The 15,895-nt window shown below is 44.7% G+C and overlaps 1 protein-coding gene and 1 long non-coding RNA gene across 2 annotated transcripts in view; one reads left to right on the top strand and one right to left on the bottom strand.

Moving 5' to 3' along the window:
- Window positions 1-5,859, bottom strand: part of LOC109316701 — a 59,947-nt gene extending 54,088 nt beyond the window's left edge. The window contains exon 1 of the long non-coding RNA XR_002102897.1: window positions 5,668-5,859. This is a non-coding gene — a long non-coding RNA (uncharacterized LOC109316701). The remainder of the gene's footprint in view (window positions 1-5,667) is intronic.
- A 2,480-nt stretch (window positions 5,860-8,339) lies between these two features.
- On the top strand, window positions 8,340-12,577 carry RPS19BP1 (ribosomal protein S19 binding protein 1). Its single transcript, XM_019544962.1, has 4 exons — window positions 8,340-8,420; window positions 8,511-8,657; window positions 9,415-9,512; window positions 11,512-12,577. Exons 1-4 carry the CDS (start codon window positions 8,363-8,365, stop codon window positions 11,641-11,643), a joined length of 435 nt encoding a protein of 144 aa, XP_019400507.1. The 5' UTR covers window positions 8,340-8,362; the 3' UTR covers window positions 11,644-12,577.
- Window positions 12,578-15,895: the final 3,318 nt, after the last annotated feature.

The following is a 15,895-nucleotide window of genomic DNA, read 5'->3' as shown; positions in this document are numbered from 1 at the left end:
CCCCGCCAAGGCTGCGTGTGCGCGCACAGCCCGGCGGGGACGGCCTCGCGGTAGCATCCCCGGCCAGGCTGCGAGCCAGGAGCTCACATGGGAAACCCGCCTCCCCTGCCAGGCCGCAGGCTCTCGCTGCCGGCTGCTGCTCTGTGCATGCAGGGCGCGAGGGGCTAGGGAATGGGGCAATCGGGAGGCCGGCCACGGGTCGTGAGCGCAGGATCTTAAAAAAAAATAAAGGCCACTGGGCTATAAAAAAAAGAGCTAGCAAGTTAGTGCTTGAGCAGGTGTAACAGCTCTATAGCAGGTTCTTTGAGTAGATGTGATATCTTTTATTAGACCAGCTGAGTAGTGGGGGGGTCAGCAAGCTTTCAGGTGCAGTCATCCTTCTTGTGTATAGGGAGTCTCTGCTGTTCTGAGACTCCACGGAAAGGGAGAAGCTAAAAGTGTGACAGGATGCCAGTGAGAATGTAAATGGGTAGAAATATCTAATAAAAGATATGGCATCTGCTCAAAGCATCTTGTATGCCTATGTCCTTAGACCACCACAGCTACAACCAACAACCCACTTGCAAAACGCACCCCAGAAACAAGCCGATGAACTTCACTTAATCAACCTCCTGGATACCAAAAATCATGGACTAAATGGAGACGTTGGATTTATGATGCATTATAACCTGCGTGACATCTGACTCCTCAGGTACCTCTCTTCACTAGTCAACCACTACATTCATCCCCCTTTTCTTTTCCCCCCACCCAGCCTGTCTCTCACCCACTGACTCCTCAATTTACATCTTCACTGACTGCCTGTCTTGCATGCATACGGGCCCAGTCTTTGATTTCTTCATTCCACCCAGGAAGACCACACAGCAATAGCAGCAGCTTCCATCAGCCTGATGAAGGGTTTTTTAAACCCAAAAGTTTGCTAATTTTTTTCCCCAACTATGTAAGTTGGTCTAACAAAAGATCTCAGATTTACCCAAAGAACCTTGTCTATGTCCTTAGACCAACACAGCTACAACCTACACTCCTGTAGCCCTACAAGTCCATCATTAGATATAACACAACATATTTTTTTCTCCAGTTAAAAAGAAACTAGAAGCTTTATTTATCTGCTAGGGGCCTAAAGTTGTATTATTCAATTTAAGATTGAAGCAAAAACAGCTATAACTTAATTGGTAAAAGCAATCTGCAGGGCTGTGAAATAGGAGCTTCCTTACCAGGAACAACTAACAGATAACAATGGCAGAACAAAGGCTAGCTTGACTGGTGGACATCAAGACCATTAAAAAGAAGAGAGGACCATTTACACCTGCGGAATGAAGGTTTTTGAAGGGATCGGGTAGACTGTAATGTGCCATAAAGGTAAGTGACTCTCTCAGCACTGCCTGACTGGAAATGCTGCTGCCACTGCCAGGGTATGCAGTTTTTAGCTTTGGGTGGAGCAGAAATCAAAGCAGGTATGCAAGTGCACCAGTGCCCCCCACCCTGGATCTGCCCCTGCCTCTCCCAAGCTTAAGCTGGGCAGTGGCAAACATGATCCATCACCTCCTGTCACTAAAGTCAAGGGGACCATGGGATAGTCACTAGTGGCATTGCTGAACAGAGCATCAGCTGGCTGCTCCCTGTTTGCACCAGCTGTGGTCTGCACTGGGACATAGGAACCATAGCATGGAGAAATGCCCTGGGGGCAACGAGAAGGGACAAGCCCCCCATCTGCCTCCACGCTGTTCTCTACAGCAGCCTCAGTTCTTTCAGCTTGAAGTTATGGTCTTGGGAATTCTTGTAAGGCTTCCAAGAGGCCAGGCCTACAGATCACCCAAATGGTTAGACAGGGTTGAGAACTGAACACAGTACCTTTCACCTCTTTATCATGGCTTTGAACAATAAATGTACAGACATTACAAAACTTAACAAGAACACATGCAGAGTACAACCAGACCTAACAACGCTCCTCTGTAACATGGAGCTTTCCACCCACGCATTGCAATAGGGAATCATTTTCTTCCTTTTGCATATGGATAAAGCCCATGTTCCCTGGAGTTCATCAGACTCTAATTCTATTATTAGAAGCCAAAATACTCCCCAAGCTAATGGCCATAACAGACTTTTGTCAAATCCTTACAAAAGTAGCTCTGTCATTAAGTTACATCACATTATAATCAGTGCCTCGTTTGAAAATCCCTTGTTTTAATTAATACCTATTCAGTGTGTTTTCAGCACTGGAACATTTTCTGAGGTGATGCTCTCAGTGTGTGAAAGGATTGTCCAAAATCTTGAATGAGAAAGTGGAAATTCAGGTAAAGCAAGTCAAGCAAAATAAAAAAAGAAGGTGGTTCAGTCAAAAGCCCAAGGTAAGAGCAAGGAAAAGGGACAAGTCTAGGGCAAGACAGATTTGCTTAAGGTCAAAAGAGGAGAGGAAGAGGAGAAGCCTGAAGATATGTAGAAGAAAAAAAAAGAAAAGGCAGTCTGAAATTCAAAGGGAAGAAAAAGGGCAAGGTATGAAGTTAAAGGGTTAGCTCTTGATCTCAGTGAGGCCAATGGCAAACTCCCCTTGACTTCATTGGATGCAGGAATTTATCTAAAGAAGATAAAGGCTTTCAGTGTGTTAATAGAAAGCCAGCTGACTATGAGGCAAAATAATCCTCTCAGCAAGCCTGGAGATTCAGATAATCTGCCTGGGTTACCACTAAAATGAAATTAAGCATTAGGAAGTGTTTCTGATGGTGATGAGTGATGGCATTTCAAGAGTGAGGTCTAGAGGCCTTAATACACTAGGCAGGCAATGCTGACTCAAGAAGTACCAAACCCAAAGAACTGAAATTCAGGAGTTAGACCCTCCCCCCTGCCCCTGCAAATAAATAAAGAAATAAATAAATCAGGAGATTGGCTCAAAAAACACAAGGTTCTTTTATACAAAGATTATGTGTTTTGTGGTGTCTTTATTCTTGACATCTGCTGTCCATCCCCAATCTGTCTGAGAGAGACATCTGTCCATCCATACAACTAACATTTGTCCAAAGTCAGTTATGTCCCCTGAGTTCCTGCATGGTTTCTGCCCTCCACAGTAAGTCTGTCTCTTCCCTAGTCCTAGCATCTGTCTAGTGATCGTGTAGCTCCCAGCAGTCCTACCCCCTTTTCCCCACTCTGTTTTCCTGGGTTCTTCACACATATACCTTTCAAGGCTGGGAAGCAGCTTTCACAGGGATACCTTTCTCTCCTTAGTCACAGAAAGAGGGGAGAGGACAAAGAAATCCCAGTTGGTCATACACAGGGGAAGCAGAGTCTCCTTAAACTCCTGGGTTCTTCCTGTTCTCTCCCCTTCCCTCCTCTCCTCTCCTCTCCCAGGGAAAACGGTGTGGAGCTACTGGGGGGATCCCTACCTCCTGAACAGCTAACTGGTTGTTATACCCCTGGCAGGCTGGCACTGGGACAAGCAGCTACTCAGAGGGCTTCCTCCACTAGTGCCCAATAAGGGTTGAAATTAGCCAGAAGGCTGGAGTATCCAGCAAAATTATTATTAGTTCCCTCCCCAGCCCAAATCATGTAATAGGCCAAAAAAATGTAATAATAATAAGACCTAGCAAAACCCTTGCCCCTGCATTGCTCCTGGGTTAGTACTAACAAAGTGCTTGCCTCTCTCAAGACGTCTTCTCTGTATTCTTTATTTCTGCTTTATTTGGAGGGGAAGGACAGCCTCATAATTGAATAGTGCACTAGAACTCCATAGATTTCCCTGCTTCATCATACACTTCTGTCACAGCTCTGCCAATAAGGGGCTGCCCAATCTTTGTGCCCCTCTAGCCCATCTATAAAACCAGGATAATAATTCTGCCTTTTCTATACTGACAGGGACAATAACTATCTTAATCCTGTAAGTGTATGTACAGGACCTAATGCAAATTGACTATTAACCTGAATATTAGACATTTGCTGAAGCTACGAAATTAGTGGCATGTAGATTCACAGTCTCAGTACTCTGGTACAGAACCAGTAGCCCTTAGTCTATGTGGATATTGAAGGGAAGCAAAATTGTAGTCAAAATCAGATTAAGAGGCTTTCTGACAGACAGAAATATCTTTGCACTTGATGTGTTCAAGAGCCCAAACCAGAGCATGGTTCAGCGTTTGTTCAAATGTAGTGGGCCATTCAGCGAATTTAGGAGGAAAAAAAATTTAAACACATGTCACCCAGTTAAAGGCCAGAAGTGTCTATATACTTGGAAAACAGCAAGCCAGTGATCCATATCCCTTTGCAAGTACAGTGACTGCAACATGAACCACTTCAGGTTGGCAAATACAGCTAAACATTAATAACAGCAAAATAGAGTATGGCTCATATTGAAATGTGATTCCAATGCAAGTACATAATGTGGTAACTAATGAAATGGTACAGCTATTGAAAGAAACATTTTTTCAAATGCCACATGTAAAGTACAATAGTGAAAGGGTAAGTAACTACGCTACAGTATTACAATTTGATTTAAAAATCAGTCTAACTTTCCAAATAGAAAACATATACCCCAATACAGACAAGTTCAGTGTTCAAAAAGCATGAGACAAGAAAGCATAACATTTGCTTAAAAAGAAAAACCCAACAACAACAAAAAATCCAACCAAAATATTTAAAAACAAATAAAAAACATTACTACATTTAGGATTCTTTTTCTTTGGCTTTGGATTCTATGCTCAGTTTACATTTCCCAGCTTTTATCCACAGAAATTAAAGTGTAAAAATGCCTTTTTTAGCTTTAAAATTCTCATGTAATCATTTGATTCTAGAAGCTCATGCTTTAGGAAACACTCTGAATATGGGAAAACTCACGATAAAATCAAAGGCGTTAACAACATTCACATCTGCTTATAAGATTAAAAGCCTGATCAGTCATGGCAGTTACTCAAAAAAAAAGAAAAGTTTGCTGTGAAAAGCCAAGACAGCAAAGTAAGAGAGTTCTCAAATGCCTTACAAGACTTAGAAGTTAAAAATCAGAAACTTTGGCAATCTAGCCACCCAGGAAAATTTCTATTTTCTGGTGCCATAAGAAATAAAGCAGAAAATGAACCCAATATAATGTGGAGACACTGGGAGATATTGAAAAGTTAGAACCACCTATAGGGTATTTAGTTCTATGGCCGTCATTGAAAAGCTAACATATGGCTTTCCATTGACCCATATGATTTAAATAAAGCTATGAAAAATGAATGAAAGCTGCTGAAGGACAGATAAGCTCTCAGAAGCAAAAATATTCTCAGTCTGAGATGCAGGACCAGCATTTTCTGCCAGTAAAGTTAGATGAGTCAAACTTAAAGATAGTGATTGATTTGGATGTTATACATTTAAATGAGTACCATTTGGTATTTATTCTGTCCCCAAAGCATTTCCAAGAGTGATTGCATGGATTTAGGAGGGATTACAAGGTGTTGAAGTTCTATTGGAGGATATTTTAATTTGAACTGGGGCCTTAAAAGAACACAGTGAAATACTAAACAGGTTTTCCAGGCAAGACTGAGACTCCTAATAACAAACTTCAACAAATAGAAATCTACCCAGTAGAAGCTATCTGCTTAATGATTCAAAAGTGATTCAGGTAAAACAAAAGAAGAATTGAAATACATATTCCACAATGAAACAAAATGCACTTTTTTATATTGAAGGTAATTAATTGCTGGGACTTACTATCAAGGGAAAAAAACAATTCTCCATCTCTTGGCATCTTCAGATCAAGACTGGGTGCCTTTCTGTAAGACAGGCTTTAATCATGTTCAAATTACTTGTCTCAGGGTCTGCTCAGTAAAGTCTTATAGCATGTGTAATAAAAGAAGGTTGGATCTTATGGTCCCTTCAGCTTTGAAAATCTATGAATGGAGAGTAGATCTACGGTGATTTAAGAGGATGGTAAACTAGCAGAATTCGCTTCAAGTCAGCAAATGATTAATAAATCCCTAAGGGGGTTGCTAAAAAATTGATTGTGTTTGGCACCGGGGAAAAAAGATTCTCATTTCTTATCAAAAGTAATGAGAAAATCTGTATCAGTGACAGACAGCAGCCACATGACAGATGCCATAGTTACCAAAGTCATCAATGCACAATCATTGCATACACCAGCATTGCCACAATAGCCAAGTCTGAGCACTCATGAGCAGAAGTCATGTCAAAGTAAAGGGGTGCATAAGTAAGTGGTCAAGCTGCCATATGCCAGTTCAGTAACAGGATGGACATAAATTATTGTATAACAGTAGAAGGTGTTATGAACTCTATTGACTAGGCTGATAGATTATCTCAGGATTGTTCTAGGAGTTGAAATACTGCAGGTAAAGCAGGGGAAATATATCACATTACTAACAGGGACCCAATTATGTTAATATTGGTGTTAAACCTTTCAGGATGTCAGTGTAGCAAATACAGTAAAATCTGCTTAATTTACTATCAAGGAAAAAAAAAGTCCAAGAGACTGGTAATGATGGCTGACTGTCCTCAAGTGCTAAATTATCAGTAGTTAGACATGTTCAATGATTCATAAGATATATTTTTGCATGTTATATCAAGACACAGTAAAGGTAAAATTTGGGCATTTATAATGAAGAAAAGATAAATTGAAGAAAACTCAGCGTGCAAATGGTACGCACCTTGACTCTCTATGAAAATCATATGATGATCAAGATAAATGCTTGATATACAGCTTCTCACTATAAACATGCTGTGCTCGCTTCATAAAAATTATGGGACTATCCTGGCCTAAAATAACCAGTCTAAGATTTTTCCTTTGCAAACTTACATGCACTCATCACCAAAAGAGACAATCATCTTGCAAAATGGAGTGATTGATAAGCCAAGAAAAGCTGAAAAGTAACCAGTGTTTCTGTGAGCATCAACTAGCTTGACAGGTGCTGTGGAGGGCAGTACTTTTTAAGCCTACTAATTATGAGGAGCAAATGCCGTTATGATGTAGTACCTGTGTACATTGGAAATGACTAATTACACTTTAACAGATGAGGAATTAGTTAGAATGTTTTGTGTACAAATCAATAGGACTCTGGCAGGAATTCAGTGCATCAAGTAATAAGCCCAGAGCAAGGAGTTCGCTCAGTGACTAATTAACCAGTTCACTGTAGTTCTAAAAACCTAAGCAGACTCAGCTGAAGCAGAGCTCATTCAGTTAATGAAACTGCTGTGCTTTCTTTTCAGCACCTGGGCTCCCTGAGAGCTCATTAAACTTTACTCTGGTGGGCTGGCTTGAATTATAGAGAGGAGTTAGCAGCGTTGATCCGAACTCAAGTAGGAATATAGAGCCAACGCGCTCAGCCCTGGGAATTGAAGAGAGGAAAGGAAAGGAAAGTCAGTGAATGAGGAAGTGCCTTGTACCACACCCCAAATGACCTGTTTCTCCAAGGCAATCCATAAATGGCCATCACGGATTACAGATGGGGAATCACACAGAATGGTGGCATGTTAAATAACTAGCGCACAGATACCACTTCCCAACCTTTCAGCAAGTATGAACAAGGGTAAAAAAGACCCTGCCCAAGAAAATTTGCACTATTGAGCCATCTGATAGAAATCCATGGGAAATATCCAAAAAGACAGGTCTCTTTGTTATTCAGGCACAGTGGGCCTACACACACCTGGAAACTACAAGCTTCGCTTAACAGTTAGGAGGAGGCTGCTGGACAAAGAATGAAAAATCAGGAACGTGTATGGAGGTTATAGGTTAATCATTCCGGTCCTAAGGGAAAACAACAAGCAGAAAACACCATCAGTGCCCACTGTCCCCTGAATGTGTTGAAGGAGCCAGTGGATGCTGTCCTGTAAGAATCAGTGGGGTCTAGTAGTAAAGGGCAGGCACGGAGGTGGCATCTGCAGAAGCTGGAGCTGGGGGGACTGCCAAGAAATGGATGTAATTTAATCAAGTGTGTGCATGGCAAGGAGGGAGCCCCTGTTCCCAGTCACTACTAAGTGACAGGACCATGAAAAGCACTGGGAGCTTTTAGCAATTATTTCTTCAGTATTTCTATAGGGATGTTCATGAGGGGGAAGCTAAACCTTCCCCCTCCCCCTGTCGCTACCAGCACTAGCTGAAGTCAAACAATTGCTCTCATATAACAGCTAAACCCAGACTGCAGCGAGCCCCTGCTTGCAGGGGCAAAGGAGGACCCGCACCAGCAGCAGCACCTCCCCCGTCCCCTGGGCTCCCAGCCCGCAGTGCCCCTCGCGCATGCGCGAAGGGGCGAAAGGCATTGGGTTTTTCACCAGCCTCCGTCTCGGAAGTGTGGCAGAACGTGGGGGGATCGGCATACCGGAAGTGTGGCAGTACTGGAGCGGAAACCGGAACGTGGCTTCCGGAAGTCGGCTGCACGTGGGTGAAACGGGGAGAATGTCTGCGGCGCTGCTGCGGAAGGGGCTGGAGCTGCTGGAGGAGACGGCTGCAGCGGGTACCGGGCCGGCGTGGGGCTGTGGCGGGGCGGGGTGGGGTGGACATCCCCTGCCCGCCTGTCTCAACAGCTCTGTTCTCCCGGCTCTAGGACGCGGGGCGGCTCCTCCTGGACGCCGGGCCGGGCTCAGCGGCCGCCCGAAGCGGTCGGGGAAAGCGCTGCGGAGAAAGGAGATGGTTCAGGGACTCGACGGGGGCAACGCCACAGTCAAAGGCAGAGTGACCAAGTCGGCAATAGGTGACGCCCTCGTCCTTAAACCTCCCCCTCAGGATCCAGCCCTGGGACAGGCTTCAGCTGGTCTGGACTCGCCCCGCCCCATTTAGAATCATAGAAAATTAGGGTTGGAAGGGACCTCAGGAGGTCATCCACTCCAGCCCCCTGCTTAGAGCAGAACCATCCCCAACTAGATCATCCCAGCCAAGGCTTTGTTTAGTCAGGTTTTAAAAACCTGAGGATGGGGCTTCCACAACTTCTCTGGGTAACATGTTCCAGTGTTTTCCTTCCTTCTTCATGAGAGAGTTCTTCCTGATATCTAATGTAAGCTTCCCTTGCTGCAACTTGAGACCATTGTGCCTTGTTCTGTCATCTGCCACCGCTGAGAACAGCGTAGCTCCATCCACTCTTGAACCCTGCTTCAGGTAGTTGAAGGCTGCTATTAATTCCCTTCTGTCTTCTCTTCTCTAAACTAAATAAGCCCAGTTCCCTCAACCTCTCCTCATAAGTCATGTGCCCCAGCCCCCCAGCCATTTTTCTTGCTCTCTGTTGGACTCCCTCCAATTTGTCCACATCCTTTCTGTAGTAGGGGGCCCCAAAACTGAATGCAGTACTCCAGACTTCCCAAGCAAGAAGCTTTGCCCCTTCAAGCAGTAGTGCCACATCACATTCCACTTGGATTGTAACATCCTGTGTCCTACACCCCTAATACTGCACCCTCTGTCTCCCTGTTGTATAGTATATATGTGCAGATGCTGTGCTGTTCTCTGTCATGTTCTAGATGAGTATCAGAAGAACAAGGCTGTGAATCATTTGAAGAAGAACTTGCAGTACATGACGAATACCCGATTTGTTGCAAACAAAACCATCACACAGCAGGCAAGGGTGTTTTGGGAGTGTTTTCTTGGTAAAGGTCATAAGCAAAGAGGGTACAGTGCCGGCCCCCCTCCCGCCCCATACAGTTGCTTCACTTTGGAGACTGATGTTCTTCTGAAGAATGGGACGTGAAAAAAATTACTGGATTCTAGCTTGTCTTCATTGTAGAATTTTGGGGGGGAACTGTGAAATAGCTTAAGTGTCTTCTCTCTGGTTCTTAAAATGGCCAGTAGTGATCACACAACCTTCCACAAAGCCTCCTGCAGGATTCTGGGAAAAAATGGGGTGCAGGTGATTTTTAGGGGGAAAGGCCTGATAAAACTTAACTGGACAGGACAAGATAGATTTTGTTATCTTGATGGTACCTTTGTGAAGCCTGAGTGGTTAGAGCATAGCTTGTGTAGCTGCAAAAATTCATACAAAACAATATAATACACAGAAGTAGAAGGCTTCCCTCTATCAGCATTGTGTGCATTCTCATTGTCTGTCCTCTCCTCCTTCACTCACTCTAGAGTCCCTTAATAAGTAACAATACTAATGTAGCACATGCAGAAAAAAATCATCTCCACGCTTTCCTGTAAAGTAATCTTCACAAAGATATTATAATAAAATATATATAAAAATTGGAGAACTCAAAAGTTGTCTTTATTGTGTAGTTCTGGTTGTTTGTTGTTGTTTCACATCTGATTTATCTTATTACAGCTGCTTGCCCATTTTCTTTCTGCTTTCTCAAGTATGCAGCAAACTCCCCACTTCAGTAACCCCCATCCCATCCTTCCCCCTCTAACACACTTATTTCTCATACTCCATGGTCCCCCTCTCCTTTGTCCAAACCTGTTTTTCATTGTCTTCAGGGCCATCACATCTCTCCAGTAGAATTGGAGAGTATATTTAATAATTCAAGGTGCTATACCTTTCTTGTGGTGTGTAGGTTTCCCCCTCTCCCCCATTCCTTCCCCCCTCAATAAGTTTTCTTTGTCTTGTTGCCAAGTACAGACTAGAGTTTGCTTGGAAACTTCATGATGACACTTAATTTTCATCAGAAAATACTGATTAGCTGAGTTGAAAATATTTCAATCCAAAGTTTGGCATCAACCCATTTTAGTGAAAACAAACTTGAATTGAAACTAACAGCAGCTTTGAAACTGACAAGACCACCAGCATCACTAAAGAGCTATGGGTCTGGGGAGTTTTTGGCTCGTAGGCTATTTAGGAAGGTTTTTGTTTGATTTGGTTCCAACAAATGGAATTTCTTGCAAGCTTGAAACTACTTTTTCCTGTCACCTCCAGGAAAGACGCACAAGAGGGAGAAAACTGTTTCTTTGCTTTGTAATCACAGCCTCCTCCCTAGTGCTTATCAGAGCTGCAGAGGGCATTAGGATTTGAGCCAGGATTAAAACAGAACTTCCTTTCTCTATCCTAAGCTTCCTCCATTCAACTACTTGTGTCCACTCTACCCTGCAGATAGAGGCCATGTATTTTGTTTTAGTGAAAAACATACCTGTTGCATTTAGTAGGCTAGTGACCAGGTGGGCATTCTTAGCAACCTGGGCACAGCTTTCCATCCATTGTGGACTTATTCTATGGTTTCCCTACAAAGAGATGGCCCTATGTTGCCTGGGTTTCAAGAACACCAAAAAACCCCAGAGACCTGGGCAGCTAAAAAGGAAGCTTAATTATATGGGTTATTTATGAGAAGTCTGTAAGCTTTTAGTCCTGGCAGTCAGTTTGGTTACCAGGCTTTTTCAGCAGCAAAACACTAACTGAGACTAACTTTGACATTTAATTCTAAAAACCAAGTGGAGTCTGGCTTTCAGTAGCTCTAGTAAAGACACTTTTCCCCCATAGTTCTCTACTCAGCAAGCATTCTCAGGACTGAAATAGCTGTGGGTACCACAGGTCATGTAGAGAGTCACTGGCAGTTTAGACTAGATCTGGGGCTGAATTAGTCATGAGGATTATTATTGGGGTATAATGGCCTGTCTCTTTCTGTCCTTTGAAGGTTCTCACCCACAATCAAGGCAGGAAATCTAAAGATCGTCCTCCAGAGAAGCCAAAGAAGAAGTCCGAAAGCACAGTCTTCACTGAAGAAGACTTCCAGAAATTTGAGAAGGAATACTTTGGGAAGGCTTAAGCAGCATGAGAAGAACTCTTGCCATTTCAGCTTCTCCAAAACAGTACTTGGAGCAAAGAACTGATCCTGTCCTGTTGCCTGAGGTGGGACGCAAACAGAATGCCTTTTATTTGCAAACATTTAGATGGCACATCAGCTTGGAAGATCTTGTATCTCTGTAGAGACTTTATTTGTATAGTGTGGAGTATGATGCTGTAGAGTTGAGACAGCACCCCTGCGAATCATCTTGCCTTTAAAGTCCATTATGTTTCTTGTTACCCACTTCAAGCCTGTACTTCCTATGTTCTTCTGGAGGAACATGACAAGCCAGATGTAAAATCTCTTGTGTGGTTCCACTCATTAGCTGAGGGTAACTTAAACTACTGTATCCCGGTAGATAGATCCCCAGGAGGTAGTTCAGAAATGAACTCTGGATCAGGAGTCATCATCAGAACAAGGGAAAGGATATTCCAGGAGGGAAGAAATTTGGACACAGTTTCTCTCTGTATTTAGAGTGTCGTCTCCATCGTTGCAAGATGCTGTGTATTTTACAGCACTTGGTTAGTGCTATAACAACACTAGCAGTTAATGGCCTTCCTTGCTTTTGTGGTGGAGTGGTGATAATGACAGATTAAACTGGTCAGTCCAAGAACAATTTTCTTCAGGCTGTTTTAGAGTTTGATGAAGGTCCTCATGAACAACTGGTGCCTCCTGAGACAGGGTAGGGGACAGGGGACATGATCATTTGTAGTCAGCAGCAAGCAGGGACCGCCCACAAGCAGCAACTGCCTGCAGAAGCCAGTGACCAATCTCGAGGGACATATGCCCTCCCCCACAAGCAACACCTATGAAGGTCCTTTCTGTGATCCATGTTATCACGTACATTTTTCTTTCTTTTTACTGTGATACCTGGCTCTCCATGGAGTGTTAATAGAATTGAAATAATTCCTCTCTCTCTTCTCTATTGGACTCTTCATAGTCACTCCTCCCACAGCTTGTGTTAAAGCCTCATTCACATAGCATATAGCTGAACTGGGGTACATCAAGGAGACCAACCACATAAGGATATTGTTGCTGCATAGATGGGATCATGATAGGCCTCAGCTTTCTTGTTATGAAACTGGAAGGACTAGGTATCTGTCACCTCACCTGGAGATACCATGTTCTGGCAGGGCAGGCCTGGTGGTGCCACCAGTCTGCTGGATCACACCTTCACTCCCATTGGTTCTGTTGTTATACTCAGGCAGCTGTACAACTAGAGTACAAAGCACATTCTGGGAGGGCACCAGCTGCCAGATGGAAAAGAGAAGGGGTATCAGAAACCTTTACTCCGCTCAGGAAAGGTGAAGTAGCTCTGCCAGTGGACTGCAAGGTTCTGACACCTGAGAGGGTCTCTGAGCTTAAGTGCCTTGCTTTCACTTAATATGACTAGCATTGTACCAGAAAACCTGTAATAAACTAAGCCTGGGTGAAGGCAGAAAATCTCCTGCCAAACAAATCAATATTACATTTTATAGATGTTGCAACAAACAATTTGGCCAGCTGGTGGGGGTGTTGCTGCTTCAGACACATTCCTATAACCAACCTAAACGTGTTTCTGGTGAAATGGTAACTCTTATCACAGCTTGTATCCCTTAGCTTAGCCAATAGGAGTTGTGTTCTGAAAAAAGGGAGAATGAGTCACATTCTTAGCCCCGTACCCTCCCTGAGCACCACCCAGATCTTTTTCCCCCATCCAATCTGCTGCTGAGCTTTCTGCTCTCTGCCCAAACTGCTGTATTGCTTCCTGTCCCATGCTCCATGCCTGATCGAACATGCTTTGCTTTCTGTTCTCTGCCCCATCTACCACTGTGGTGCTTGTCCCCACCCCAGTCTGCTGTGTCCCACACCCAAAGGTGTCCACATCACTTGTGGCACCTATGCTGCAGATTGGCCACCCCTGTCATAAACTAAATCAGAGATGATTAAGCTTTCATGAGCCCAAACTCACTTTGTCAGGTGCTGTGAAAGGGCTTGCACAAAGCAGGTGGGCAGGCAGAAGCAAGGTAGAGGTGTACCTTATAAGCCAACTAAATACAGGGTATTCAGTTAGTCCAGGGTTAATCAACCTGTGACCCACAGACCAGATCTGGATGCTGGTATCATGTCATTTGGCCTATGGGGTTAGGGGCCCATAAGGAGTCCCACAGGCTGTGACCCTGCATGCTAGATTCATTGCACAGGGCCTGATCCCAGCATGCAGGAGTGGCACAAGGCCCCAGGGCCCACTCTTTGCATGCAGGGGCCAGCTGAGGCCACAGGGGGCTCAATACAGCCCACAGTCAAAGGGTTGAGTGCCATTGAATTAGTCCATAAAGTGTATCTCTACCCAGTCTTATACCATAGCATCTTCCTGTTGGCCCTGTTGTCCGATTGCCTGTAGTATCTTACAGGGAGCAGAGGAGAGTTGGATGGTAAGTCTGGGAAGTTGAGGGGTTTGAACTGGCATTTTGTACTGATGAAATGTAGGTAATTCTGAGGATGAGCATCTGTACAATGTGTGTCACTTGGAAGTTCTGCAACAGAATGTGGAAGGGAAGCTGTGGTCACTGGCGCACTTCCCCACTCTTTCTGCCAAAAGGAGAGGAACTAGAGTGGCCCAAAAAGTAGTTCTCTTATTTCAAATTTGTTGATGCAGAAATAGAAGAAATGCATGCAAAAAGTAGTAATTTCTTCCCCCTCCTGCCCTTTTAACTAAAAGAGCAGTTTGCCAGGTCTCAAGCGCCATTTTTAGTTTTCAGTGTTGTACAAAACCAGCCCGCCTGCTACATACAAAGCAGCAACACTTCTCCCAGTATAACCTAAAAATACTGCATGTCTGGCTGGTTGTTGGCTGCCTAATAATTATGGTGCACAACTCTTCACAGATGGATGACATGGCTCTAAGTTTTCTCAGCCTTACCCTTGCTTCTTAGAAGGCCTAGTGCAAATCTTTTGCCCAACAAGACTACCTGTCTTTCTTGTAGACCTTGGGGTGCTTCCCCTCTGCAGAAGATGAGCAGGCTTTAAGTTGCTGTGATCTGTGTGCAGTGGAGGTCAAAATCATGACTGGGACAGTGTAGGATTATAGCTAGAAGAGTGCTAGGACCAATAAAAATAACAGCGTCTGCTGATATTGGGCTGCTGCGAGTGTTAGTCACATAGGAAAGCTGCACTAGTTCAGCATCTAGATTTGGCATTAGTTTACATCAAATTTGTGCAGACATGTGCGAACTAGAGGTGCACCAGTATATCAGTTGTCTCTCTGATCAGCACCAATAAAAGGGGAAACGACATCACCGGCTATCAGCTTTTTTTTGGCTGTTGTAGCCGATAATGTTTACGGATAATTATGCCTTCTGACCAGGGCTCCCTCTCCCCCGCAAGGCCAGCTTCCCGCCCCCCCACAGTCCTGGTGTTCCCTTGGGAGACAGCAGGCTTCCCCTTGCAGACAGGCACCATTGTAGCCTGCTGGGGGCAGGGAATGTGGAAGGCAGCTCCCACTGGAAACTATGGAGGGGAAGGGGTGTGGTGGGGGTGCAGATTGAGGCCCCAGTGGTGGGGGAGGGAGAGAGGCAGGGGCTGGGAGTGTTCCCCAGCCAGTGCAGTGCATGGGACCCAGGACCAGGATGGAGCCATGGGCAGTTTATGCAGGGGGGACAGGGCAACTTCCCACCACTGCATACCTGTTGAGGGAGGCATGGCAGGCATGTGCATCCCCAGATTTGTGCATGGGGCAGATGCGAGGCTCTCTACTCTGCTGCCTTTTTCTTGGGAACCCCATGCTGGCTGCACACCCCTTCCCCTCACAGCAGCAGTAAGGGCAGCAAGCTGTGCCCCCGCTGCTGGGTGGGTGGTGCAACCCACTGCCGCCAAGCAGGCAAGGAGTGTCCAGCTGGCATGGAGCTTCCTGGGGCAAAGGCTGCAGAGTGGAGAACCTGAGCCCAGAGCATGCAGCCCACATTTGCCCGAGTCCCACTCTGCTCTACTCCGCTTAAAAGCATCCCCACACTTAAGGCGAAACTTCATTAACTTTGGAGAGTTTACCTCCTTCCCAGCCAACTTGTGAGACTGGTTTGCTCCCAATGGGCCAGAGCCCAGGAATGCAGAAGAAGGAACTCTGGCCATTTAAATAAAGCTTCTCAAGAAGGGCTAGCTGTGCAGAGGAAGAGAGGAGTTATTTCATTTCCTAAAGAGAAGACAGAGTAGCTGAATAAGCACGCAAAATACAGTCGGAACTGAAGCTTTAGAATGC

The sequence above is a fragment of the Crocodylus porosus genome, unplaced genomic scaffold, assembly GCF_001723895.1.
Source record: "Crocodylus porosus isolate Cpor-Errol unplaced genomic scaffold, CroPor_comp1, whole genome shotgun sequence".
Classification (NCBI taxonomy): Eukaryota; Metazoa; Chordata; order Crocodylia; family Crocodylidae; genus Crocodylus; species Crocodylus porosus.
The sequence above is the reverse complement of the archived record's forward strand: the minus strand, read 5'-3'. Positions and strand labels throughout refer to the sequence as shown.